The 27,832-nt window shown below is 53.8% G+C and overlaps 7 protein-coding genes across 7 annotated transcripts; 5 read left to right on the top strand and 2 right to left on the bottom strand.

The window, feature by feature from the left end:
* Positions 1-8,070: 8,070 nt before the first annotated feature.
* V2A60_000624 (uncharacterized protein) lies at positions 8,071-10,390 on the top strand (the record flags this gene model as incomplete). The annotated part of the gene is made up of 2 exons (XM_083251993.1): positions 8,071-10,142; positions 10,198-10,390. The coding sequence occupies 2 exons, from the start codon at positions 8,071-8,073 to the stop codon at positions 10,388-10,390; spliced, it is 2,265 nt and encodes a 754-aa protein (XP_083108119.1).
* Positions 10,391-11,004: 614 nt separating this feature from the next.
* Positions 11,005-13,487, bottom strand: V2A60_000623 (amino acid permease-domain-containing protein; the record flags this gene model as incomplete). The annotated part of the gene is made up of 14 exons (XM_083251992.1): positions 11,005-11,217; positions 11,288-11,501; positions 11,562-11,650; positions 11,702-11,733; positions 11,797-12,203; positions 12,253-12,361; positions 12,413-12,454; positions 12,505-12,598; positions 12,646-12,835; positions 12,882-13,089; positions 13,145-13,158; positions 13,211-13,227; positions 13,275-13,302; positions 13,378-13,487. The coding sequence occupies 14 exons, from the start codon at positions 13,485-13,487 to the stop codon at positions 11,005-11,007; spliced, it is 1,767 nt and encodes a 588-aa protein (XP_083108118.1).
* Positions 13,488-15,059: 1,572 nt separating this feature from the next.
* On the top strand, positions 15,060-18,475 carry V2A60_000622 (uncharacterized protein; the record flags this gene model as incomplete). The annotated part of the gene is made up of 5 exons (XM_083251991.1): positions 15,060-15,689; positions 15,740-16,327; positions 16,383-16,681; positions 17,622-18,231; positions 18,290-18,475. The coding sequence occupies 5 exons, from the start codon at positions 15,060-15,062 to the stop codon at positions 18,473-18,475; spliced, it is 2,313 nt and encodes a 770-aa protein (XP_083108117.1).
* Positions 18,476-18,718: 243 nt separating this feature from the next.
* Positions 18,719-21,537, bottom strand: V2A60_000621 (OPT family oligopeptide transporter; the record flags this gene model as incomplete). Its single annotated transcript, XM_083251990.1, has 4 exons — positions 18,719-20,649; positions 20,754-20,921; positions 20,985-21,117; positions 21,343-21,537. 4 exons carry the CDS (start codon positions 21,535-21,537, stop codon positions 18,719-18,721), a joined length of 2,427 nt encoding a protein of 808 aa, XP_083108116.1.
* A 1,239-nt stretch (positions 21,538-22,776) lies between these two features.
* V2A60_000620 (alpha/beta hydrolase) lies at positions 22,777-23,601 on the top strand (the record flags this gene model as incomplete). Its single annotated transcript, XM_083251989.1, has 1 exon — positions 22,777-23,601. The coding sequence occupies one exon, from the start codon at positions 22,777-22,779 to the stop codon at positions 23,599-23,601; it is 825 nt and encodes a 274-aa protein (XP_083108115.1).
* Positions 23,602-23,874: 273 nt separating this feature from the next.
* Positions 23,875-25,212, top strand: V2A60_000619 (uncharacterized protein; the record flags this gene model as incomplete). The annotated part of the gene is made up of 1 exon (XM_083251988.1): positions 23,875-25,212. One exon carries the CDS (start codon positions 23,875-23,877, stop codon positions 25,210-25,212), a length of 1,338 nt encoding a protein of 445 aa, XP_083108114.1.
* A 1,102-nt stretch (positions 25,213-26,314) lies between these two features.
* On the top strand, positions 26,315-27,787 carry V2A60_000618 (NADH kinase; the record flags this gene model as incomplete). The annotated part of the gene is made up of 1 exon (XM_083251987.1): positions 26,315-27,787. The coding sequence occupies one exon, from the start codon at positions 26,315-26,317 to the stop codon at positions 27,785-27,787; it is 1,473 nt and encodes a 490-aa protein (XP_083108113.1).
* Between the last annotated feature and the right edge of the window lie 45 nt (positions 27,788-27,832).

Below are 27,832 nucleotides of genomic sequence, written 5' to 3'. Positions count from 1 at the left end.
AAGTTCTAGAAAGAGGGGTGGCATAAATGAGCCCTGAAAACCGGCATGTACAAGAAACGCAACGGCCAACGGAGAGAAACATGGCGAGAATACAGGCAGATGTCCATCATGCTCACTCGTGGGCCCCCTTGCACGCCACATTTGAAAACATGCGCATGTTCAAAAAGGTTAAACTCAAAACTTTGACTCCCTTCCCATTTTTTTTTCTCTTTTCTTCTTCTGGAACAGCTCAGCTTCCTGGTTGGTTTTGTTCCCCCCTCGGCCGTTCTCCGTTGTAAATGGGCGGTCGCGGGAAATGTGGTCTGTTTTCTTTTTTAAAAAAAAATTTAAAATTTTTTCTCGTTAGCTGCAGCCAAGCTGTTGAAACACGGCTCTCAGTTGCGCTTGCTATCAGTGCTCGCGCAGGTTCCATAACCCCGTCCTCCACCCGCCAAGTCCCCCAATCGGCTGCTGGCGCTTCGGAGGAAGGTTAAACTTTAAAATCCACAAAGGGTCATGATCGCCTCCCATTGTTGCTGGCACAGTACACACACACAGCACACGCGCCCATTGTTCTCCTGTGACTAGCAGATTCGTATAGCGGGCGGGCCATCTCCTACCGACAATCCCCCCGGCTGACTACATCGGGCGTAAATACGAAGAAAGGATAAAGAGAGAGCCTCAACATGTGTTTGATGGGGGGTCAACCATTGTGGCATGGGATGGAACGATTGACAGCGCGAAACCGTGCTGTTGCAGCTGCTGCTGCTGCTACCGTCTGCTGCCTACTTTCCGTCTGCTGCCTACCGTCTGCCATGCACGTCATGCCTTTTGTTCGAGTCAGCCTCGTTCCTGAGTTCCTAGGTGGACGACTCGCCGCCAGCTCTGTCTTCCGCTGGGACGCGGATGCCGCTCCTGGCAGCCAAGTGGTCACAGTCCACAGGCCCAAGTGCCGCTTATTTCCAAAGGCGTTACACGAAGCGCTCTCAAAGCCGGTAGATTGTATCCATGGAACTGCCGACCTCTCGCCCGCCAGGGTGAGCCGAGCCTGGGTAGGGGGAGGAGACTGTCACTGCCAGTCTCATCCCCAGGGCAAAGACACATTGTGAACAAGACATCCGGGCAGGCATCCGCGGCCGTTGGCAGGTCAGCGGTGGTTGTCGAAAAGCGAGCTGCCCTGAACGTCCGGCATCCACGGCGGTGACACGTCAGCAGTGGTCGTCAGCTTGTAGATAACCTGCCACGTCTAACCGAACGTCATCGGCTTTGAGGTGTCTCTTATTTGTGTAGAAGGTAATATGTACTTGGGTGAAATCGATCTCCGTGTACATCATTCATGGAGGTCGCGCCGGGCACGACCTGCCAGTCAGACACAATCATGACGGGGAAGCAAGCTATTCCCAGGCAAACCGAAAGCCATCATTCCTGTTCACCCTGTGACCTGATCCAACATTACAACCCCACGTTGTCCTTGGTCACAGTCGAATATATCTTGTGTACTTGATTCGCTTGCAACACCATAATTGACAGTGTGGGCTATCGAATGCTCCTACTGATACTCACGAGCACAGAAGAGCAGCCAGGTGTAGGGTAGGTACGTGCTCCAGTATGGCACTCTCGCTGCGCCGCATGAGCTGCGCTGCGGATAACTATATCGCTGGTTTTAAGGCAGTGTGCTATCAAGGATCAATGGATCATATAATAGGCAACCCTCTTTTCGCGAAGACATTCCCAGGGCGTGCATTAACGGCATCCAATATTGCGGACAGTATAATCCACAGGTGACCAAGATTTTCATCATACCGCGTGCTTGGCTATGATATGTCACTTTGATTATGAAAAACGGCCGAAGATCAATTTACCAACGGCCCTTGCAGTTCGGATAATCTGAACTAACCATCAACCATCCATCGGCCCGTCGGTAGCATCATGGCTGCCACTCATGGCATCCTCGGCGGGCTTGCTCCGAACCGAGCGAAAGTAGAATAGATGAACCAAGGTGCCTGGATTCGTAGCTGTCTGACACATCTTACTGTGTTCCATGTCCTTATGCTCCAAACTATAACGGCGGGTATGCCGCTGTCAAACTCAGGTACCACATGACCTGCGTGGTTTAACAGCGGGTATATCGCTGTCAAGTTTAGAGAACCGCGCGACCTACGTGCCAAAGATGTTCAGGTCCAGCCTCACCCAGACTGTACGACCGAACGACTTATACAAACGTGCAACGCGCGTCGGTTCGTCTCCGGATCCCACAAGTACAAGCACTGTTACTGATCCCATGAAAGCAGCTGGTCGTTTACGGCCGGGTCGCGGCGGTCGGTTGGGTCTCCATCACATCTGTATCACATCTGCACATCGACTTCTCGAACAACGGTTACTCACGTGGGCAGCCTGATCATCCCAACGCTTTGCAGATTCGGCTTCAAAATGTACGCCTGCTCGGATACCCCATCCATTAAGACAAGACACCCTATATTACCATGAGGAACTTTTGATCTGAGAGTAGGAAGCGGACCCTGATCGTTGAGAATGTGACAGGTCACACGCGGATGACTTTGGCAGCCGTTGGAGGGTGGGCAAGGGTATTTAATAGAAGAGGAGTGAGGGTAACTATGGGTTGCCGACGTGGAAGGTAACCTGTTGCCGGCCGGGTGAGTTCCAGATGGTAGATTCCCGCAATATCAATGGTTTCGTTTTCAACGTTGGTAGCACAAGGACCAGCCCGTCTTCTTCCAGTTGAAAATCTTCATCTCTCAACTGAAAGACTTTTGACAGGAGAGGGGGTTCAAAGTTGTGCTGATCCGTTGACAGGAAGTCATCACGTACATCACATATCCTCGACCAAACGGGCGCGAGAACTCAACCCGGGCAGATCTTTTCCGTCTCCGAAACCATCCTTCATGCCGCTTCCGGTGATGCGCCCCCCCCCCCCCCCCCCTTTGCTCCCGAGAAGTACCCTGCAGTGCAGAAATCCAACTTGGTCTGCAGGTGTGTTACGGGCGCAACACAAAGGAGTGGTAGAGCCTTTACAGCCTTCTGAAGGGCAACTTTCCGGCAGAAATTGGCTTGCTCTGTCACTACCTAGCTTCCTGTGCAGCTGCAATGTGTAGTCATTGAGTGGTATTGGTGATGTCGTGAGCCGGGTCCGAGATGCAAGCTGTGCTGGTTTACTTCCGTCGGATACAACCATATTGTAGTTTGGTACCGTTTGGTCAGGACGCTATGCCAGTCTAAGGAACGCAATGCCGTCCGCGTTACGACCTATATAAGCCAGAGTAGGATTCTCTATACGGGCTCGTTGTGAGATGTGGCGTAGCAAGCACACGAGCTTGTCACAACGGATGTAACCAGCTGATCTTGGACGCTATACGGGTACATGATCGGCAGCAGATTACTGCCTTGGTCTTTTATTTTCCGGTTGGCGCCGCAGCACAGAGCCCTTGTCACGTTGGGACATCCAGCTATAGGGTAGGGAAAAGGCTGTCGGGCAAATTCACAAGAACAGATCACGATGTTGGTGGAGGTGCAATTTCCACTTTCCCCATCCGCCAACTTGTGTCCGGAATAGGGCTATAGTAGGCTGAGGGATCAGCATGGGATTTTTTTTTTTCAGCAGAACAAGGAACACCATCTTTGGCAGAGCTCCATTGTGAGCAAGTTTGAGTGGCCAGGCAAATAGTACAGAGTACCGCCCTGTCCATTGCGAGCCTTGAATGCAAAAAAAGGGAGCCCTGCAGGGTAGGAAACACAATGTTGCACTATCAGTACTAAGTATGTAGAACATGGGATTTCTTTGCTGCTTCGTACGTCCGCACCGGGACCGAGCCCGGTCAGTAGTTCCTTGCCTGTTGCGTCGGAAGACTTGGACTCCCGACCCGTGCCTACGTGGTTAGGAAGCAGAGGCTAAACTACATTCTGCTAGTGAGTGGAAAGAAACGTGCTTGAATCCCTGCGGAGAATCGTGATCTTGACTAATGAGATTACGGGGGCAATGGGGGGAGCAACATAGTCGCCGGGCATGGAGCCGCTCCTTTGCGAATTGTATTCGACATTGTTGCTTGACCTCTGGGCTCGGCTTATGGTCTCGCAATGCTGCTGCACTATTTCGTGCAAGATGAGTCAAGTTGGCACTTCATTTTTTCAAATGGAACTGATGAGAGAGGGATGTAAAAAGGCACAAGCTCAGGAGATCGGAGAGACTGTCTTTGGTCAGACACGGACCCAGGCCAAGGCCGGCAAGATCTTGGTCGCTGTGGAATGGTAACTGTGTGTGGTAAATCGATCAAGCGTCAAGCGGAACAATACCAGGGCATTATCGGAATTCCCTTTTTTTGCTTTTTATCCGGTCACCCCGCTGTGAGTTTCGAGTCAAAAAGTTGAACGAGCGAGGAGCGAGGAGGGGCTTAGGGTCAATTCAAGGGAGACGTCGTCCGATGGGAGATTGCATTGTCTTGAATGGTACCGCGATCTCCTAACTTGTTGGAGAGTAGCGCAGGTGGCGACATGCCAGTTGGCTAGAGTATGTTCGTTTGATGCGGTGCCGACATTGTATTTCGACACAGAATTCGATTCCCCGAATTGCGCAAGTACCAAGGAGTCCGGAGACTGTGTTTAGCAACGCATTGTGATAGATGGATGGTGGACCTTGTTGAGGCTATACGGCGGCCTGCGGTGAGCGCAATGGATTGCTGCAGCTGCTGGCTAGGTAGAATTTTCGGTAATGGTTCACTTACCACCGTGACAAGGGAAAGACACGGCACAGAGTACGAGGAAAGTCATGGGCAAGCCGCGGGAGCTTGGCCGAGGTGGTACGTAGCTGCGATGAGCGTCATGGGCATGAATGCAAGAGGACCAGTACCTGCATCAAGCGCGGGGAACTGTCTCGGCTGGCATGGGGCACCAGATGGTGCGATGGTGCGGGTTCTGCAGTCAGTGGTGTGGATTATGCGATGGTGCCGTCCGGCAAGGGAAAGCAGAAGTAAGTACGGATTAGAGAGTCTAGATGGGCCTCCGATTGATAGAGGAAAGTGCGTAGAGTCACAGCCACGTTGAGAGGGGGCTTGGCAATTCATTGTTTCTTCAGCGCCCGAAAGGACGGAAGGACTGCAAACTTGTGGCTTTGTGGCGCAATTCGTTTGTCGAGGCACGAAGCATGCTCTCTCCCTTGATTCGAGAGGGGTAAGTAAGTAGGGAAGCAAACTCAAAATGGGGCGACGGCCACATCGGAGGGCAACCATGACGGACGTGACGGGCGGGAGGAGCAACTTGAGAGCGATTATCATGGGATGCTTGGCTGCCGAGTAACTAATAAGTGATAAGAGGAACGAAAGGGGACCGGGTCTCTGGAGGACGAGGGATAGGCGCCGGCGGGGGACACGGTTGGCTGGCGGTGCGAGAAGGAGCGGAGGGTGGCTGCCTAACGACTCCACCGTGGTTTGGATGACGGCGCCGAGTGGGAGCTAAAAGGAGAGACTTGGTCGGAGGTCATGAGCACGGAGCGGGAGAGAAAATCGGAATTAGAAAAAAAAAGAGGAAAAGAGGATGATAATGGGTGTTGGCGGGGGGAGGGGGAGCGGGGAGCAGGGCAGGATTTAGCCGAGAAAGGGACGAGCAGAAAAAAAAGGAGAAAGGATATCTGTAGGGTAAAGGACGGGGTTTGTCCAATGAGGATCAGGAAATGTACTCAGTAGTGTTGTACCGACTCTGGCGTTGCGCTGGTGTTGCTCTGGTGAAATATCATGATGATGATGATTCGACGAGGTTGGCCAGGAGGGCACCAGCCACCCGGCACCAGCCTTCCTGTGGCGGTGGTGGTCGTTGATTGATACACGCACAAAAGAGAATACTGGTATTGGTAGGAACGGGGAGAAGTAGCCGGGACACGGACACGGAGCAGCTTCTCCGCGACTGCAATATGGAATGATGAAATATAGAGATAATCTTACAGAATAATGCTCTCCTCCTGCCAAACGGTAGTTGGTGTGGCTTTTTCATCCTCCGACCCGTCCGTCACCAGCGAGCCGCCTCCTGCATCTGCTGTTTGTGACAGCAATAGGCTCTCAGCGCATATTGACTGGTTCTCCTGTGACCCCCCCAGCTGAAGCAAGCAGCCCTTTTTTTTTCGGGGCCTCTCACTCTATTCTAATCTTGATTTTTTTTTTTCTTTGATTTAATTATTTGCGTCTCAATGCGGTGGACACGAGCTCCCCCCAGTTTAGCGTCCCTACGCCAGAGCAGAAGAACAACCAGACAATTCAGCAAGTAGTGGCTAGCCAGGGCGAAGATGCCGCTAAATCAGGATCCCCTCCAGCCCGAGCGAGCGTCGTCCAGCCAGTAAGACGTCTAAGACGGAGTATTTGCAGACTGCCACCCGCACACTAGCGCTCTGCTAGCCTGTCTTTGTGAAAGGGTGGCATGGTGGTCTCTCTCTCTCTCTCTCTCTTTTCTTTCTTTTTCGGGTCTGTCTGATTGCCTTTTCTCTTTCCCTCGCCAAGTTGGTGGTTGCTGTAAGTAAGTACTTAACCTTTCGAATCACTACTGGTAAGTAAGTGCTTATCTGTTGTAGGCAGCTCGGTAAGTACCTAGGTAGGTAGGAACCTTGGCTTGGGTACTACTTACTTAAGTACTCAGTAAGACGACAAAGTAAGTAAGTATGTGCATGCCTACCTAAGTAGGTAAGGTTACCTGGGCAGGTTACTTAGGTGAGTACCTGTTTTAGTAGGTAGGTACCTACCTAGGTAAGTAGGTAAGTACTTAGTAAGTAGGTAAGTATGCACGTAGGTACTTGTCCAATGTCGTAAGTAGGCCTTCCCGCCGTGTACTTAATCCTCCTCTCTGTGTTAGTGCTCCTCTCCCTCGTTGTCGTGCTTGTGTCGCCGAGATACCTTGATTTTGCTCGGCTGCCCGCCCTTGCCCCAGGTATTCTGTGGCCCCTCCGCCCGACGCCCATGTAACCTTGAACTATCTCGGTCGGCCTACCAAGATGCTACCAGTACCAGTAAAGTAGGCTTCCTTGTATTCGTACTTGCTGGTACACCATATCTTAGCTTGTCGCATCGTAGGGAACCAAAGAAACAAGCAAGTAAGAGGTAGTTACTCAGTATACCTCTGTAGTACGTCTGTCCAAGCCCTCACCAAACCCTCAAACACTCACCAACCACACATCCTTTTTTTTTTTTTTTTGGCAACTCAATTCGCTTCAGCCATTCCCGTCTCCTTTCCCGCCATCATTTGCGCATTCGCCTGCCAACCAATTCTACCCTGCATCGTCCGCTGCAACGCCGCATCTCAAAGTCACCTAGGTTTGCTCGCCCTGACCGTCTCGTCCCCCTGGTCAGTTGTCGCTCCCTGGCCGGTTTCCTGCGTTGCCCCGGCCCCTCGTTTCGCCCTGTCTTGCTCTCTCAACCCTCACCGGCAAACCGCCAACTGCTACTCCGTACAGAGTAAACTCCTCCTCTTCCTCTCTTGTTCCCCTCCTGCCCTCATTTCTCTTTGAGCTATAGCATGTGCTTGCCTTGGCTGTTGCTCCTCCACTCTCTTAGCTAACTCCTTTTACTCTACTGGCACAGATTACTCCGTCCTCCCTTGGTCCTCTCCACCCGCTTTTACAACCCGCTTACCAGTTGGCCGTAACGACTCCGTACCTGCTCACTGACCACCCTGGGCAGTATTAGAGTGTTTGCCTGCTCGTCTGCTCCGTAGATTTGCTTGACCTCGCCGGTCCTGTCTGATATCAATCCTCCCACTCCCCGTTCGCTTCATTTCTCCAATCCGACACAGTCTTACTTGCAGCTTTTGCTTTTCTGCATCCAGAGCCGCCTCTCGCCAGCGTCTGCTTTCCATATCGACCTCGACCGTTTTTGCATCGTTGTCGTTGCTGTGACACACAGCCAAATCCCCACATACTCTCCAGACAACATACCCGCCCGAAAAAAAAGAACCTCGAAGCAGAGAAGCATTCCCGCCTCGAGACAAATCTCGACCTGCTCCTGTGTCCTACTACACCTCACGACTCTTGATTGCTGTTCCTCTGGTCCCATCTGGCATGTTACCTGCCACGGCTCTGGCGAGCGTTACTTGGGAGCTGCTATGAGCGACGTGCGTCGTGATTCAATGTCAGTACCTTCTCGCCTCGACCCGTCTCTGCTCGCCATTCCTGCCTCCTTTCCCTTGACTGACTATCCTCCTGCCTCTAGTAGCTTTGGAGATCCAAACGCTCAACCACCAACGCCTCAACAGACTCCAACCTCTGCTTCCTTTGCCAGTCCCGTCTTCGAGACACCCCGGCAGCCGCACGGTTCCTTCACCGACTTGGGTGACTCGACACCTCGCTTCGCCGAGGAATATTCCGTCTTCAACGCTACCCCCGGCAATCTCAGAGCCTCACACGCTCAATTTCCTGATTTCGTTCCGCCTACGCCCGCAAACTCCCATAAGCGCCTGCTCTCGGCCGAAGGCTTTGCCATCGAAATTGCAGCCCATGCTAACCACTTTTCGCCCAACCCAAACTTGCCACCTGTCGACCCTTCGAAACGACTCGCTTCCTCTCCGAGCTTGAACAACCCCAAACCTGCGGCACGAGAGAGTACTCCTGTCTCGAGCTCTGCCCTCAACAAGGCCAGATCCGCTAAAAAGCTTCGTCGAGGCACCATCACCAAAGATCCCGAGTCTCAAATCATATCTCCACCACCTACCGCCCACAAGGGAGAGCAGAGGCTCGCACCCAAACTCAATATGCAATATGAACAGTCCTTCCACCAACCAGACTTTGCCGAGGGATCCCATCCCCACGACGTAGCAGCCCTCATGGCCAGCCCGAGTGACATGTTCTCATACCCTCTGTCCGCACCCGCTGCTGCTCCCGCCAACTTTTGGGACCCCCAAGCATCCATGGGCATGGATCTCGATTTCAACGCTGCTGCCCAAGGCATGTTTCCCTCGTCAGGCACTGGGCACCGTCAGACGGGCTCCTTTGACTGGAATCACGATATACAGCTTTTCCAAGACCCCAATCTGGTGCCGTCATCATCGAATCAGGGAGACGTTCAACCACAGCAAGCTGCAAACCTGACGATGAATCAGTATCCCCAACAACTTGGTGACCCATTCACCATGATCAATACTGCCGAATTGGTCGATCCCAACCTGATGATTTCCCAAAATAGTGTCTTGCCAGGTTTTGATGGGATGGAGCAGACAATGCCCGCCCGCCCCGAGGCCCCTTCTGGAAAAGCGACCGCGAAGTCCAACATCCGCCGCACCGCAAGCAATAAATCTCAGCGTGCAAACAAAGTACCAGATCGCACCCTGGCTAGCTCACCCCTCAAACATTCTCGGAATGGACTCGATCAGACTGCAGCAGATCCGCGTGGCCGTGCAACGTTGGCCCGAAGCAACACATTACCAACACTAGCTCCCGCCGCTCGATCCATGGCACAGGTTGCTGGTGGCTCTACTGATGCCGGCCGCCCAATGGCTCGACCAAACGGGAGAATATCCCCTGTGAAAAGCCAACGCCGACTTTCCTCTCTAGCTTCGATACGGGAATCCTCACCAGCTCGACAACGCGCGTCTGTACGGTTTACTATAGACTCTCGAGGCCGAGCAAGGGCAGAAACTACCTTGCCGGGCCAGGACAGCATGAACCAAAGCCTGGCCAGAAGCCAAAGCAGTAGAGACCTGGCGTCCCGCTCAACCTGGGACCCCTCTTCAGAGGACGAATCTGAAGACGAAGACCCCATCATTATCCCTTCCCGAACCAATTCTTTTTGCGCTTCGTTTGCGCTACCCGATCCCCGGAAACCCATCGGGTCCATCTTTCACCGCCCCAGACGCAGTACAAGTGATAGAAGCAGCAGTTCCGCCGGAGGAGAAAATGGCCAGCAAAACGGTGACGAAAGCGAGGCCGAAACGATTCTAAACGAGCAACGCGGTCGCGGTGGAGATGCTGCCAGCGAGCTTGCCAAGCTCGTCGAAAGCCGCCAGAAGCGTATCAGCCAGCCCAATATGCCAGAACGGCTCCTCACAAATCTCGGCAACTTTCAAAGCGACACCGTTTCCCCTTCTAGCCTTGCCGAGTCTGGCTACGGTACGGACGGCCAGGGTATCCGATGCGTTTGCAAACGAACCACCTCCAGCAAAAATAACTTCCTGGTACAATGGTAAGTGTTTTCGGCAAACAACTTTGCAGTCCTACGCTAACATGGCTCGCTCAAGTGAATCGTGCGAGATGTGGCTTCATGGCAAATGTCTGGGCATCTCCAAACGAACCATGCCCAACGTCTATATATGCGCATTCTGTGCCAACACATCGACACGAGGAGGCAACCGTGCTCATGAGGAGCTCCATGTCAACGCTCTTGGCATAACATCACCAGTTGGAAACAAGACGTTTCGGCCCTTTTGTTGAAATGACGAGAAGGATTGTATATCGGGCCAGTGCAGAGGCGCGGCTGGCGCTTCGGCCGGATACGTGGTTGCAAATTCCACCATCTTGATAGATATGACATAAAACACAGCCATAATGCAAGCATATGTTAATTTGAAACTTTTTTTCCTGGGCCTGCTTTACCAGTCATACCGTAACACACCTCATCGCCTCACGGCCAGTTATCATGGGCAAGGACCTCATGTGGACTTTTTTTTTGGTGAAACCATCAGCTACGAAGCGAGCGTCATCGCCACCTGTGCACCCCTCTCCCACTTCCTTTTGATGATTACTATTTCCTTTCCTTGTCTTTTTCATTTCGTATTCTTTTTATTCTGCCCTCTCTTTTTTCGCGATCCATCGTTGTTGTTTTTTCTTCCTTCGGAAAAAAAGGGGGGGAACATTTGTTTTACATTATTTGACAAGCGAAAAGATGCAAGAGGGACAAGATGCAGAAATCAGGAGGTTCGACATTAAAACACGATAGAACGAGCTCGCTAAAAATAGGAATGTGAAAGCGACAGTGGGCTCCCAAAGAAGAAGAAAATGAAATAGAGTAGAAAAAAAAATGATATATACTTTTTTTTGGCAGCCAATCATTTGATCCAAACCCACAGCCAATGCGTAAGCGCCGCCACGTTGGCCCTCGTGAAACCCCAATCCGGTAGATCGAGCCGTCCGCGGCGCTTCTCGCTCGCCGCCTGGACCGTGTTGCTCAGGTCGTCGGATCGCTCCGGGCCCCAGTGCGAGATCCGGAATCCGTGCTTGCGAAACTTGTACCCGATGAGGAGTAAAATGTAGACGGGGATCTGCCAACGGTATAGTATGATTAGCGGGACAGAAAAACGAACCGAGGAGAAGGAGGAAGAGAGCACGTACACCAATATACGCCGAGACAAATTTGCGCACGTTGAAAGGTCTCTCGAGAAATGCGGGCACGCCGTTGAACAGAAGAAGGATACAACTTCCCGCAAACCCGTAAAAGGCCTTGAGCCACTGGCCATGGGACTTGTACGGGTACAGAGGGCTGTCACGGTCGTAGCTGGCTGCCTGCGCCGCGGATGCATCTTCGCTCATCTTGGCAACCTCTAATCTATTGAAACAGCGTTAGTACCAAATGCCAAGGAATACCGCCGCTAGACGTTGATCTTACGTGTTGTAAAAGCGCATGTAGGTCGCACAAATGGTGGCGTATACGATCAAGCAGGACACTGTGCAGTTGTTGGACAGTTCGTCGAGACGCTGTAGAGATCAGCAATCCGGTGTCTATGTTATTTACCTCGGAACACTTACGGAGCCGGGAGAACCGGATCTACCCATGTAGGCTATCAGCATCAGTAGGGCCGTCGCAACCACGGCTCGGATCGGCACGCCAGAGCGACACGCACGCAGCCGCCTCGTGATAAACTCGGGCCCTGTTTGGTCATGAAGTGCCAGAGTGTGCAGCACCCGAGACGCTACGTAAAGCGAGTTGATGGCACAAGTAAATGCCGACAACACAAACATGGCGTTGAAGAACTGGGCCAGCGCCGGCACACCTGCCTCGACAGCGGCAATCACGAAGATGGAACGCGAGCTGACAGAAGTGCCAGCCCCGTTGATGAAAGCATGGTCGCGGGGGACGACAAAGGACGCAGTGGTGACGGCGAGCGCGTAGAGGGTAATGATGCGAATGTTAATCTTGCGAGCGGCCATCTTCATGCTCTCCGAGTCGGCAAGCGCGCGGCTCTCCGCGGCTGTGGCGGCGACAATATCCATGCCCATGTAGGAGAACATGACGTTGATGAAAGTGGCCCTGAGGAGTGAGCATTGTCTTGTTGTGAGGGGTGAATACAATGACCTACCATACACCCAGGAGGGAGCCGACTGAGCCTTCAATCTTCCGCTGCACAGTACCATCGTCGTCTGTGACGTGGTACACGTCGTTGAAAAAGCCATATGGCTGGTCCCAGTCTGATTTGCTCAGTTTTGAACTATAGACATTCGATGCCCCCAGTAACTTACATTTGGTACCGAGTGGCTTCGTATAGTAGGCCCCGGGCAGTGCTTGAAGAGGCTTCAGCGAAAAGGTAGCAGAACAGAGACGGAAGGCTTACGCTTCATAACATCAAACACCAGCATTGTCACGATCAGTAGTACAAGTAGTGCCATCTTTATGCACCCGAAAATGTACTCGAGCTCACCGTATATCTACCGGCCAATCAGCAATGATTCGCTTTGGATACCTTGGTACTTACGATAACGGGGAAGAAGTTGATGATTACAATGACAACTAGGCAGATGCTGATCCAAACGGCGCTGTCAATATTCTCGCCAATGCTCCAACGGATGTTTGTTTTTCCACCAAAGGCTGTGTCATCGTAACTAAACCGTACTGCGTTTGCAAAGGCCACGACTTGGCTAGCTGCGAGCACAGCGTACGCAAACCTGGCTGTTTAGCAGGGAACAAATCTCTGGTGGGGGAAGTATTTACCAGTATACCCAGCCGACGGCGAAACCGACCCCTCGGTCGAGAAATCGACGCGGAAACTCCATCATTGGCGCATTGACTGGCATGAGAGCAGTCATCTCACCCAGGCAGGAGATGATGGACGCAATGACTGTGCCAACGATAAGGTAGCTCATGACGGCGCCGCCCGGACCTGCACTAGCTATAGAAATACCGCTTCCCAGAAAAAGACCTTCAGTATTTAGGTCAGTGAACGAACGTAAATGGTGTTTCTATTTCCGCCTCACCATTGCCAATGGACCTGGCAGCTCACTTATTAGCATCTTGAAAATGCGCGCCAGTAGCTGACCTACCCTGAGAATGCGATCATCTAGGCCGGTTAGCAAGTCTTTTCGTCATTCTGTCAAATGTTCGTACATTAATATTTCTCTCACTCAGAACACGCCTTCACACCAAGGGGTTAGCGTCAGCTGCGCCACGCATCGTATCGATCGTGTGTTGATGTTGGGGGTGTCCTTACCAAAGGCTGTCGCCACTGCGCTTCATCTTTTCGCGCGGCGGCGCAGTGTCCTCGAATTCGGCATCCTGGCCAGATTCGATAATGTGAATATCATGGCCGTCGTAGTGCATGGTGAGGGCTGTCGCCGAGGCGCTTCACGAGGCATGCAATTTCGGCGAGGTCCGAATAGGGTACCGCTGCCGTGGCAGGTAGGCCGATGCAGCCTTGACTAAATTAATGATGAAGAATCCGCAGAATTTGCAAGAGCAAAAGGAACACGTCTGGGAGATGGGTAGATGCCTCTAGGCGAATCCTCCGCGCTCGATGGGGTCGAGGGAACAACTGATAACGTTGTCATGGCCCTACGATCGGCGGGCTGAGACAGTGAGGCACACAGCCTTGATGGAGTCGGCAAGGCGTTCCAGCTGGAGCAAATCCTCTGATGAAGAGTTCACGGTGAAAGGGTCAGCATGTGAACTAGAATGCTACTAGATTGGAATTAGCGTTAGTAATAAGATACGATGGCCACGAGCCAGGAGATGGGAAGCTACATACATCCTTGGTCAAAGAGGGCTCCATCTCTCCGCCCAGCTGAAAAAGTGCCAATACAACAAGGGCCCTTTGCACTTGCGTGCGGCTGACAATAAGGCATTGCATGGTGGCTGAGAAGACTGGGCAACACAGACAGCAGACGGGCATATCGGTGCTAGCTTAATCTATGCGCCAGCCAGTCAGAGGCGGCGATAGACACGAGATGGAGGGGGAACAAGACCCTAGCCAGTAGCGGTCGCACCGGTACAGCAACCATCAAGTCCTTGACCAGCTTCCTCATTCAACATGGCTGCAGCATAACGCACCAGCATCACCAGCACCCGTGGGGACGAAGCCACCAATGGCAGAGCCTAGAGACCGCCTCATCCGAAGCGACTTGGGCCGTACGATGCCTGTTTGAACCTATTGCTCCGGAGCTTGGTGCGCCAAGGTTGGCTTCGCAGTGGGCACCGTTGGCCAGGATGGTCGGTGGGAAGCGATGGAACGGGAGTAGGCGCATGTCGCATGTCTGCCTGTCTTGCCATGTTTGCTCGGTGTAGGTGAACGCCGCATGCCAGTTAGACGACGGCACACCACTACCGAGAGCACGAGGGAGAGGGGCCATGACTGCCATGTACGATGTACCAGTAGGAAGAGGGGTAAGGGGAGTCTCGGTCACCCCATAGCGGATAGATTCTTCTTTCGTACGCGATGGAAAGACGGACGCTGCTCTGGCGTCACCATCACCAAGTTTGTTTGCAAGGCTGAAGCTGAGAGCCGGACTTGGTGCTTACCGTTGGTGCCTAGTTATTGTACTACGGAGTACGGATACCAGCACCCAGGTAAGCGGGCCTGCCCACTGAGCTGAGCCTTCCAAGCCCACCGAGTCCGCTAAAACCAGCGCGTGTCAGGCAGTAAAACCTGCTAGAGAAACCTCCGCCCCCGCCCCCGGACGCCCCAGAGGCCGCTGCAGGCACCGCCCGCCGGACCGCCCCCAGCGCTCGCCCGATAACCGTTTGTCCGCTCTCACGCGCTGCGCCACCGAAGAAGTGTCATCTCGAGGTTGACTAGCCAGATGGCGAGAAGATTTCATCGAATGTCGGACTCTGCTTCTTCGTTTTTCCCTCACCTCAAAGCGCCAAAACCGGAGGACATATTCCTGTACTGCCGCCATGGCTTCTTTGTCGGTGCCGTCCTCATGCTTCACTAGACGCACCGCCATCTGGAAACAGCTTGCGCTGCGCAGCGATGTAGATGACATCATTCTCGAACTCCTGGGACGCTTCTCCCTTGAGAAGCTCTATTTGGTGGACGGGGAAAAGACGAGATATCAAACCATCATGATCAACCTCCTGATCCAGCTCGATGCCATCTTCTACATCCAGCGTCTTACTATACCATCTCGCCAATCGCAGCCTGGTCCCTTCTTAGGGTTCCTTGTCAGCTGGGAGATTGCTGCGCGCACCGTGGAATTGGTTCTTCAGACGATAGTCGAGGCTCGCGATAATCTTTGGGAAGCCACGGCGCTACGTGACGAATATCTTGCCGAGTTTTTGCTCGGCGCCCTCCGCGTCCTGCAGCTCCATCCTCGATCACCGCCTCTACAGCGTCCCAAAGATCGCCGCGCCAGATTTGCCAGGATTCATCGCCTATTGGAACAGATATTCGACGCATACCCTGGTCCGAAGTCCTTTTTACTCATAATGTGCAAGGAAATAACTGGACGTCTTCATGAGGATGCCCATTCCCTGTGTCTTCCCCCCAAGATGCAGCAGACAGCTCCCAATTTGACTACTGAGCTGGTTCGTATAGGACTCAAGTTTCCAAACAGTATTACGGCTGACCATTACAGTTTCCACTAACTACATGTTTGCAACCGCCGTCTATCCTAGAGCTAGTCTCTGCGGAGACAGCATCCACCAGTTGGTTATCACAATTCATGGCACTCAGAGACATATCCCAATACATAATCGGCGTATCGCTGCAAAATGCTGCCAGGTTTGAGACATGTGACAGGCAGCTTCGACAAAGCTCTCTAGCGTCCCGAAATGCCGTTTTCGAAGCTCTCCAAGATTTACAAATACCGGCTCAATTCTCCAAAGCTGATGTTGTGGCATCGTTCAACGCCTATTTCCGTTTAATTTTGTGGGACACACCAGAATTGTCAACACTAGGCTTTGATGAACCTAAAAAGGGCGAGTATATCGCTGATGCACTAGATGAACTCTCAGAGAAGTTGAGCCAGAGGCAGGCGATTCATCGCACAAGCGATAGAGAGACATCATCGAACATCTCCAGAATCATGAAAAGCATTCAAATTCAGGATGATCCGGAGGGAAACTATATGGGATCTCAAAGCCCTTCACAATACGTTTTTAATTGCCCGAACAGCCATACAGTTGGAGGCGCACAGTTGAGAGCGGGTGGCATCAATACCGCGGTACGTAGGATGAGTTAAAAGATGTCCAGGCAAATACTGATATTTCACCTCTCAGCTTGAATCGGTCCACTTACAAGAAATACGGCTGCCGGAATTGGCGACCTGTGTAACATGCGACAAAGGCGTCACTGTCGCACGCGAACTTCCCCTAGCAAGGAAGGTATGGGAACTGTTGAGCCCGCTCCAAGTCAATGCCGATGCCGTCAACGTCGAGCGCCACATGTCAAACAGTTTCCAGTTTGGTTCTCCAGACACCGAGCCTCACGACCTATTCAGCTACAGCACTTTTACAGCTGGCCTGGGTGGAGATGTTGCGGCAACGCTTGACTCGGATATTCTACCAACACAAACAAAGTCCGTAGCAAAAGAGACCGCGCCTTCCATAATGGACCAATCAAGCAATAATTCTTTGGGTCCCTCATATTCCATCCCAAAAAAGGAAAATGCTCTTTTGGCCCACATCAGACCCTGGATTGTTGCAGATCCCCCGCGACGAGACATGACACCTGAAGTCAACACAGGCAGCAGTTACTCGCAGCAAGGTAGTGATTCAGTGGCGGGCGTGTCGTACTTCTCAATCGACACTATCTCATCAAGTCGGCCGAGTGTGAGAGAACCTTCCATGACACCATCTGCCGTCCCAAAATTGCCGCCTGGCCCAGACAAAGCGCGCCAACGGTGGAGAGTTCCTATACCGTTCGCATCGGCGAAACGACCACTGCCCACGGTTTCTGGGGAATCGAGCTCAATTTCCTCCAATCAAATTGATGAACAGCCCATGGAAGAGATTCCTTTGAAAGGACTTATCAGTTCAGGACTAAAGACGGCCGCGAAGACCAAAGCCGTCGCCAATATACATGTCGCATTGTCGCAAAACTCAGCATATGGATTGTTATGGAGTCAGTCTATGATCCATGTCTGGGATCTCAGCACAACACCTCCCAGCCAGATTCGAACGATTCCGACGGAGAGCACATGCATCCTGGCAACCGTTGGCAGGCGCTATGTGGCATACGTGATGGGAAGCCGTGAACAAAAGCTGACAGTGAGACTTCCATTCCTTCACGTCTGATTTATAGCTAACGCTACGGTAGCTCCGGATCATGGACCTCACGCAGACTATGCCGAAGGTAACTGAATACAGAGTGCCGTCAGCTCTGTGGTGTAAAAGCATCGCGATTGATCGACAGGAGAATTATGTCGTCGTTGGTTTCGAGAATAGCCTTGTCCGGTTCTTCAAAACTGCAACATCAGGGCAGCCACGAGAAGATTATTTGCATTCTAACCTACACAGCCCATGCAAAAACTGTGCCTCGGTCGATACACTCGCATTTTCGCAAGACGGACTGAGCCTCGTAGCCAGCACACGTAGTGGCAAGGGCGTCGTGCAAATATACCTATGGCGCTTTCCTTTTGATAGCTACGAAGAACTTGCCGGGTGTCGGTACCCGGTGCCAATGCATGAGTCGGAGGATAACGGAATATCCTCGGTGATGATGCGATCGCAGCAAGGTGCCGAGGAGGGCTTGATATGCGTCACGACGTGGACCCAGTCTGGAACTCCAGTCTTAATCCAGCAAAGTGACGGCCATCGGACGGAAGTCAAACCCGCATCAAGCACCATTCACGGAAAGTTGGGAAACAGAATCAAATCTGCAGCCTTTTCCGCGTCTGGCAGAGAATTGGCCCTCGTGAACGATAAAGGCCACCTTTATCTTGTTTCCAACCTCAACGCTATGCCCATCGATATTCGCCGGAAAGCCACATCGCGAGAGTTGACGTCAAAAAACTGTGCGCTGGTACTATCTTTCATGACACTGGCCTCGGAAGAGGCCGCCGTAATGCTCTGGGTTGATCCATCACGTGGGAAAGCGTTCATGAGGAAGACCTTTGTGGGAACAAGAGTAAGTGAACTCTGGCTCCCGTGCTTAGATCATTGTGTACTAATGCGTGCGCAACTAGTCAAGTACTAGTATATTAGAAACCAACGGCCCGGTGTATGTCTCGTCAGCGCCGTCGCGGCGAGGCCCTCACGCAGGAAACTTGACCCCACGATCAGAGATTGCTGATACCCAAGAACTGGGCGCGCGAACCCCCAGAGAAAGATCAAAGGGCACGCCAAGAAAGCAGCTGAAGCTGTTTGAATGATTTTGAGTTACAACTTGTTTTATGGACATGGCCATTGCTTGTTAGTCATTATGCTACTGCTGGAAAGATGCAGGCAATAATCTGCGACTGGGTAGAAGGGCTTAACCAGGCACAACATCAACGGCGCAATCGGTATTGAGATTGGATAACCGTGGAAGTAAAAAAGAAGAGAGAGCAAGAAAGAGAACAATGAAATAACGTCATATATTGATCTCTCATCATTTCCATACCAAGTGAGAAATACTATATGCAATGATCTGGGTTGCCTTCGGGGTTCCCCCACCAGGTTGGGAACGGATGCTGTTGTCCGCTGGCTCCAAACACGGCAAACGACAAGATGAAGATGACAATTTGGGAGCCACCATCTAGCGCAGCGCCGATGAGATAGTTGTACTCGTTGTAGATGCGTGGATAGCGGCGACGAAGCCACAGCTGTGAGAATGCACCGACGGCAAATGAGGACCACAGCCAAGACGTGTTACCGAAGTAGGTCGTGCCCATGTACTGCAAGATGAAAGTAGTGTTGATCGGCCACTTGCGGATCCGCGGGTACGCCCTGCAGAGTGCCCAGTGAAGCACGGGAAACACGGCGCCGATGAGGAGACCCAGCGGGACGATGAAGTAGCGGCCGTGGCGGCCGTACATTTCCGTGGCCAGCGCCCAGGTGATGGCCTGCGAGTTGAGGCTCTGCATGGCGGAGCCGCTCCACACGTTGGTGCCGATGGGATCGAGAAGAACCTGGCGCTGCGACGTGACGATGGAGGTCATGACAGCATAGTTGAGACCGGCGCCCAGCAGCGTGCCGTAGATCTGCGTAAAGAACATGACGCGGTGAGGTACCTTTGTGTACTGCCCGACCTTGAGCCAGTTGGCGAGGTTGACGGCGAGGAGGATGACCTGGTGGGACCAGCTGGCGAAGTAGAGATTGGCCAGGGGCCTGCCTGGGTGCACGGCGCCGGCGACCATCTTGGAGATTTGGTTCGTGCCGATGCCGGTGCCGTAGAGGCCGTAGAGGATGCAGGAAAACGGAGCAATCACGGCGCCAAGAAGCAGAGAGATTATGTAGCCCCAGACAGGAAGGGTGGTGTCGCCCTTGATGTTGACGACCAGGCCGGCGACAAAGGTGAGGACGAAGAGGACGAGATACCACCACATGGGCACCTCTTTGTACTTGAGCATTTTTTGGTAGTGAATGTCTGGCTGCGTGCGGGCGTTGGCCTGCTTCCACGCCTGGACCATGCCCTTGCCGTAGAAGAGGATGACATGGGTGATGAGCGCGCCCATGGCGAGGCTGGCCGTCAGGTATCCCCAGGCCGTGGTGGATGTGAGCTGCGGCACGCCGACGCTGGCGAGCTTGTCGTAGTCGATGGTACCTTGCTCGTTGAGGATTGACGTAGTCTTGAAGCGCGTGCCGTTGCCTGAGAAGAGCGACGTTGACATGAAGGGGAACTTTTGGGCGTCCCATACGTTCTTGTAGAAGAGGAGTGGCACGATGAGGTACCAGAGGGCGTAGCCGATCCAGCTGTTGAGCTGCTGCTTGAGCGGGAGCGACAGATACGTGCTCTGGATGTACTGCCAGTCGAGGCTGAAGTTGAGCAGGCCGAGGCCCTCGTTGGAGGAGGCGCCGCCAAAGATGCGGCCAAAGGTGGTGCGGGTGGCGGTCGGCGCGCCGAGCGAGGCGAGGCAGAAGATGGAGATGCCGCCGAACCAGGTGACGATGTAGGCGGGGAAGACCTCCCACACGGCGGCGAGGCCGAGGGCCCAGCAGAACTTTGTCAGGCGCGCACGGTTGGCGGCGCGGTCAAAGTGCAGGTTCTGGTAGAGGACGACCTGCGGCAGCGTGGACCAGTACACCATCTCGGCCGGGTAGACGATGAGGGGCCGCAGGACGCCGGCGAGGACGAAGCCGCAGAGCGAGATGGAAAAGGTGGCGAGGATGGCGGTGCTGGCGGTGACGGCCTTGTTGTAGAAGAGGCGCTCGACGGCGTAGATCTCGACGCCCGACAGGCCGTTGTTGCCCGACGAGGCGATGAGCGACGCGACGACGTGCTCCTTGATGCTGAAGGGCTGGCCCGCGTTGAGGAACCGGAGGGCGGCCCGGACGGCCTTGTTCTGGAAGCGCTCGGGGCTGGGCGTGCCGTAGGCCCAGGCCTCGCCAAAGAGGAAGACGAGCACTGCATCGGCAAGGTCAATAAAACACGAAGGCGGCATGTGTGACGCCGAGGATGGGGGGGGGCGGGGGGCGGGGGTGAAGGGCTGGCTCCTGGGGCATACATACGTTGCAGAAAGACGGCAGAGACTTGCATCTGCGTCGGTTTGAAGACGTAGAGCATGGTGATGACGCTAGAGAGAGCAGTGAAAATGGTGCCGAGAAAGACGGAGCGAAACGTCAGTGCTGGGTCGCCATCGTCGCGGTCGGAAACTAGGTATTTGGACACATCCTCGCCTGCCCGTTGGTGTTAGTCGCGGCGTCTCGTGCAGTGCTTCCCCAAGACTCTGTGAGGCATACCGTTTCGAATGACGGGATGTCCCTTGACTCTTTCCGCCGTGTCGGTCGATGCCGCATCGTCCTTGCTTGCTCTTTCGGGGCTTTCCGTCGTCCTCTCGTTGAGGATCGCGGGTAGCTTGTCCGTGGGCTCAAGCTGAGCCGACCCGTCAGCATGTGCCCGTTTGCTCCCCATGATTCTGTAAACTCTGCAAGCCCGCGCCAGGTGAGTGAAGGGGAAAAGCTGCAGTCTGTCCGGGAAAAGGGGGGGGGCTTCTGTTTATCGATGGCGCTCGCCCTGCCTTTTAAATATCCGTCGCGCGGCGATTTGTCTTATTTTTTTTTACCCCATCTCGTACCACCTGCCCTAACCAACTAGTACGAACGAACAAAGTTGCTTCGCATGAGGAGCGGCGGCGGCGGCGGCGGCGCGCCATGTAACCTTGCCACGGTAGTGGTCGGTATCGGGATTAGGAGCACGTAGGAGCATGTCGTTCAAATTGCAACCGGACCCGGAGCCAATGACAGCTATCAAAGATTGGCGGATACGGCTGAGCGGGTAAAGGCTTGGCAGCATTGTGGCGACGGAAATACTCCATTTGGGGGGTTGATAACCGGGTCTGGGCGATGTTGCCATCGCAGAGACGGATGACGATGTGGTCCTCGGCTGACAGTCCCGAGCCACGTTTTTGGCTTCCAGCAGCAGGCTTGGCCGCTTATTGTCGGAGAATTTGCGTTTACAAAAGTTCCTAAATATATCTTCAGCTGAGGCGTTTTGAGGCTCCCAAGTCGTGAAACGGCGGTTATATCCGCTTGCCAAGACGAGAGTCTTGGGGCCAATGCTCTCCACTCTTAGTCCAGAGTTGGTCTGTAACCAAGGTCACACTACGAGTAGCTGTAGATGAATGACATGATTGTGATGGGGTCAGGACAAATTCGTCTTTGGTGCGGCGAAAACCTTTGTCAAGCAAAGCTCCAACACGTGTGATGAGGCATATTAAATGCGTAGGACAGTTTCTGAACGACTACACTGAGTAGATAAAGGTCGAATATCACCCGACACATTATTTTGAAAATCACACATCGCATAATCTTGTAGAATTGAAAGCGTCAGCTATCGTGAGCGTCCGGTGTTTTGGGCAAGAAAAAAAGGCTGCCGAGAAGCAAGTCAGCCACTTTTGATAAGAAGTAAACACAGAAAAATAAGGACACTCCCTAACCATGGTATGTACAGACATGACACGGCTGCCTATTGACCGCTTCATTTGTCTAGCTGAGCGAGGATCAGCTCCTCTGTCTAGTGCTGAGACCAGCTCGTGCATTTTGTTAGTGGGTAGCTTCGTATTTGCAGGTGGTGCTATCTAGTTATACCCCTACTTGGGACGCCAGAAGACACTGCGCCTTGCTACTCCTTGGGTCGTTGCAACGAGCGGCTTAGAACCACTGATCAAAATTCAAAAGCAAGATTTCATTTCTAGATTTACTATTCGTCCTGGCAGTTTTCTTATTTTGGTGGTTTCGCCTCCGATGTATCTGCTTTTTTACTCCGAGACCCTCAGCATCATTAGGTCAGCTTGTACTCCGTAGGCGCCTCAAAACTACACCATGCGTCGATAGTCACGACGTTTGCAAGAAACTGTAACACGTCAGCGACAAGAAAATCAATCGTGTGGCGGAGAGACAGCATTCAAGCGGTACTTCAAGACGAGTTCCGATTTTCGGTTCTTCATTTCCTGCCTTGCACCTTTTCTTCCTCTCCGATACTCGCGCCTCTCATTTTCCGCATTCCGTCGCAGAGCTCTTCAATCTCGACAAAATGGAACACAACGCTCACGTCCATGGCCCCGCACCAGGTCAAGCGCATACGTGTACCGTCATTTTCTTGCACGGACGCGATAGCGGTGCCCGCGAGTTTGCCGATGAGCTATTCGAAAGCGAGGCGAGCTCTGGCTTAGCCGCTGCCCACACTGAGCAAGACCGCACCCTGCCTGGACTTCTTCCCACGGTGCGCTGGGTTTTCCCAGCCGCGGCCATGCTGCACTCGCAGCGCTTCGATACGGAGTTGTGCCAGTGGTTTGATATGTGGTCTGTTGAGGACCCTGAAGCAGAGAGCGAAATTCAACGCAGCGGCCTGCAGGACAGCATCAAGAGGGTGCTTGCCCTTCTCGAAACAGAAGAGAAGCTCGTCCCCAGGAACAGAATATTTCTTTGCGGAATCAGCCAGGGATTCGCCACTGCACTGTCTCTCTTCTTCTGTGATGGCCGAGGAGGCTTTGCAGGCCTCATTGGTCTCTGCAGCTGGCTGCCCTTCTCGTCCGTGGCTGAAGCGACAATCGCGGGGCACAAGTCGGAAACTTCTCTCTTCTCCACCCTACAAGACCTGTATCGCTTTGGCCAAGACGTTGCCATAAAAAGGCCGCTGCCCGATCGGATGATAACAACACCAGTATTCCTCGGCCATGCTTTGGACGATGCCGTGGTGCCGGTTGCCAACGGCCGTCGCATGAAGAATGTTTTGTCGGCTCTCGGACTCGACGTAGAGTGGCACGAGTATGCCGACGGTGGACACTGGGTCAACGAGCCTCAAGGCGTAGACGACATGCTAGTTTTTATCAAGGTCAATTGTAAACAAGTTGCCTAGTTGAAACTGTACAACAAAGAACAATGTAGCATCGCCAAGGTCCCCCACAATGACGATGTGGTTCGATGGTCGATCAACGATCCGCACGATCCGTGTGGCAGGCCGACATTCCGATTTCTCCACAAACTCGCTAAAAGCGAGCCCCGACTCGACATAGCGGACACAGACCTGGATGAAGTCCCTTCAAACGACATTAGAAATGCTCTTATAGGCTCACATTCATCTATATTTTATCGCTCATCGTTTCGCGTCCTTGGACGACTTGGCTCCACCATGACGGAGAACTACAAGGTCGAGATTCGGCTTCGAGATGGTGCAATTTATGCCGCCAAGCACGGCGCCATAATCCGTGCCCGAGGCGTAAAATATGCGAGAGCCGCCCGATTCCAGCCACCACAAACTATACAGGCATGGACCGGCATCGTGGACTGTACGAGAGCGGCATCAATATGCCCTCAGCTGCCGTCTCGCCTCGAGGCTCTGAATGGCAACATCACCGCTGGGCACGCCATGGACGAGGATTGTCTGCACGTCAGCATCTGCGCACCGGACAGAAGAGACAAGCCAGGTCTCCTACCTGTCCTCGTATTTATCCACGGAGGAGGCTACACATCCGGTGGCGGTGATCTCGACGTCTACAGCGGCGCGGAGTTGGCAGCCGGCGGGGTCGTCCAGGTTAGCATCACATACCGGCTCGGGATACTGGGCTACCAGCCTATTGAAGGACTGGCACCGGCCAATCTGGGCCTCCTCGACCAGATGGCGGCTTTGCGCTGGATTCGAGACAACATCAGCAGCTTTGGCGGCGATCCAGAGCAGGTGACCCTCTCCGGCAGCTCCGCGGGCGGGGACTCCATCTACTGCCTCTTTGCTGCCGATGGGAGCGACGATTTGTTCCAGCGTGCGATACTGCAGAGTGCCCCTCTGGGGGTGCGTCGCATGGACCGCGGCGGCATGGTCAGCGCTCTTGACGCTGTGGCGAAAGCCTCACTCAGCGAAACCCCGGCGCAAGTGACACTGGACGAGCTCCTCGAGGTGCAGCAAAAACTGGCAATCGAATCACGCGCGTTCGCGACCCTGGGAATGCCATTTGCGCCCACTCTTGGCTACGGACCACTGGCTATCAGCCAAGCCGAGTTTGACGCTCGCGTGCGGCGCGCTCTGGCACGGATCCCCGTGTTCGTCGGATACTGCCGCGACGAGGGCGTCGCATTCAAAGGCATCGTTGACGCAATGAGCCCGCGTGTGAAACCAACGATTGATACGAACGGAGTCGTCGATTTCATCAGCAAGTCCTGGTTCCAAGACGACGCGGACAAGCTGTGGGAGCAAGCGCGGGCCGTCGGCGGCAGCCCATGGTTCTATGAGCTGGCGGTGGCACCGCACGGAAGCCCGTTCAAGGCCGCGCATACGATCGAGGTGCCGTTCATACTGGGCGGCTGGGGCGCGTGGAAGAATGCGCCCATGTTACGAGGGAGCGACGCAGAGGATACGGTGCGCACCGTCGGCCAAGAGGTGAGGCGGTTGTGGGTAGCTTTTGCGCGTGGCGAACAGTTGGGAAGGGATCGCTTCATCGTTGATGAGCAGTTTAGATTTTCAGATGTTGTTTGAATTACCGAGACATCTCAAGTTGGTACTGAAAGCGAGTATGTATGTGAATATTTGTTGCCCTGCCCGGGCTTTCGATGCTATAGCACCTGCTGCGCTTGGCTACGGATTCGACTTTCATGTGAGCTTTTCAGGGGGATAAGACTACTCAAAATTGAATACAGAGGCCAAGGATGTTTCTTTTTAAAAGAAAAACATACACAATAAAGATTGCTACTAAGATGTGACATTCTAACACTGCTATTCCTTGTAAGGGCTTGAGAGTAGGGAACTGGTGATCTTACCGGTGTGCTGGAGTAACATGGCCAGCTTCGCTGCTAAGTCCGTAATTTCTCCCACTGATGAACGATATTCATATTCAATAAAGGTTATAGCTAGTTTGTACTTTGCTTGATTTTGACACACACCCTTAGTCCGTCGCTCAAGAACTATACAGAAGCAGAGATTGTGGATGTTAGTGATTACAACAGCGCTCAGAGTATCTGAACGTGCAGGAAATTGCCATGCGTCCCAACCTACAAAGTCCAAAACAATTCTGATCTTGAGTATTTATTCCTCCAAAGGTGCGCACTCCCTTTGCCCACCATACAAATAGACACGACTGCTTCAAGTGCGCAACGATGTAAAAGTGCAGCGCACGTGTTAAGGTTATAGGCAAGTTACAGCACTGTCGGCCAGTAAAGCCCCCGCCGAAGCATGCTCAGCCTCCCCCACTGAACGGGCCAGGAAGCCCGCTAACAAGTCCACTAGGGAGCCACTAACAGCCCTACCTACAGTTTCCCCAGCGGGCGGGCCGCCAGCTTCAGCGATGTCGCAGTAGTTGGATTCAGGCTCCACCGCCATTAGTTAGTCCATCAACCATCTCGATCTTTTTTTTTTTCGCCTTCCGTGACAGCTTCTTTCAACCCAATCATATTTACTCGTGGCCATACGTCACAGATTACTGTCGGAGCTTCAGATCCCTAACATAGTCTCTGACATTGAACTTGAAGCTGCCAACCTTTCCTTTCAACTGGGCTCTGGCAGTGCAAACTTGGCCTCGGCCAAACTCCCTCCGTCAAGCTCGACAACAGTGATGCTCATCCATCACTACATCTGAGACGCCATGGTTCGAATTGCCGTCGTTCGAGGGGCGGCACATGTCCGACCACTTTGCTCCCGCCCATCCGCGACCAACAGCCGTCTACCGAGCGGTGTCCTCGTCGCCACCCCCGTCACGGCGCTGCCAATCGTCTCCTCCCCGTCCTCCTCCCCTCGTCCGCGACACTTTTCCTCAACACGGGCCCTCCAGACGTGCCCGACGCAGCCAATCAGCCGCAGCATCGCCGAGCTGCCCGAGCGAACGTATCCGCGCTACCTGCAGAGTGCCAAGCCCGGGTCCTCCCTCCTCGTGCTCAACTGGCCGCGGCCGCCGCGGAACCTGCTCCTCGTCCAGAAGCTCTACGCGCCCGACGTGACCGAGTCTGTCATTCAGTTCGCGCGCCACATCCACAGCGAATACCCGGACGTCCACATCATTGTCGAGCCGCGCATCGCCGACGCCATACAGAAGCACCTGGGCTTCCCGCTCTACGTCGCCGACCACCAGTCCAACATTGCCGACAAGGTCGACGTCATTGCCACCTTTGGCGGCGACGGCACCGTCCTCCGCGCCGCCAGCCTCTACAAGCTGCACGGCTCCGTGCCCCCCATCGTCTCCTTCAGCATGGGCACCCTCGGCTTCCTCGGCGAGTGGAGCTTCGCCGACTACAAAAAGGCCTGGCGCGAAATGTACATGAGCGGCAGCGACGTCCCAGAGGCCAGGGAAGCCGACTACCTGCAGCAGGGCGAGAACAACAACCTCACCACACGCGCCACCCACCACGACGGCTGGGAGCGCCTCAAAGGCAAGAGCCTGGGCCATCAGAGGGCATCGCGCGTGCTCCTGCGGCACCGCATCAAAGCCGACATCTACGACCGAGCAGGCAACAGCATCAACCACCAGGTGTCCGACTCACTATCTAGTCAAGGAAAGTCGACAATTGCAGAGCCCAAAGAACCGTCCCCTTCCCTGCGAGCTATAAATGAGATATCCGTGCACCGCGGCTCGCATCCTCAACTCGCCATCATTGACATTTACCAAAACGGCCACTTCTTGACCGAGACCACGGCCGACGGCATCCTCATCAGCACACCGACCGGCTCTACGGCGTACAGCTTGAGCGCCGGCGGGCCCATCGTCCACCCGCTGGTCAAGTCGCTCCTCATAACGCCCATCAGCCCCTGCAGCTTGAGCTTCCGGTCGCTTGTGCTCCCGCTCGACACAAAGGTGGTTCTGCGCATGAGCTCGCGCAACCGCGGCCGCGAGCTGGACCTGAGCATCGACGGCAAGCGCTGCTGCGGCGTCCTGCCGGGCACCGAGATCCGCGTCGAGGGCGAGTTTGTCGGCCGTGCCGGGCCCGGCGAGGAGTGGCACGGCGGCGTGCCCTGTGTCATCCGCACCGAGGAGGACGACCCTTGGGTGGGCGGGCTCAACGGGCTGCTCAAGTTTAATCACCCCTTTGGCAGAGACCCGGCGATGGATGACATGTCGGATTAAAAGTACGGCTGCGTCAGATGGCGAAAATAAAAAAAAGAGGTGTTG

Source organism: Cordyceps javanica, chromosome 1 (genome assembly GCF_051103115.1).
Source record: "Cordyceps javanica chromosome 1, complete sequence".
Lineage (NCBI taxonomy): Eukaryota > Fungi > Ascomycota > Sordariomycetes > Hypocreales > Cordycipitaceae > Cordyceps > Cordyceps javanica.
Note: the sequence above shows the minus strand (reverse complement) of the source record. Positions and strands in the feature narration are given on the sequence as shown.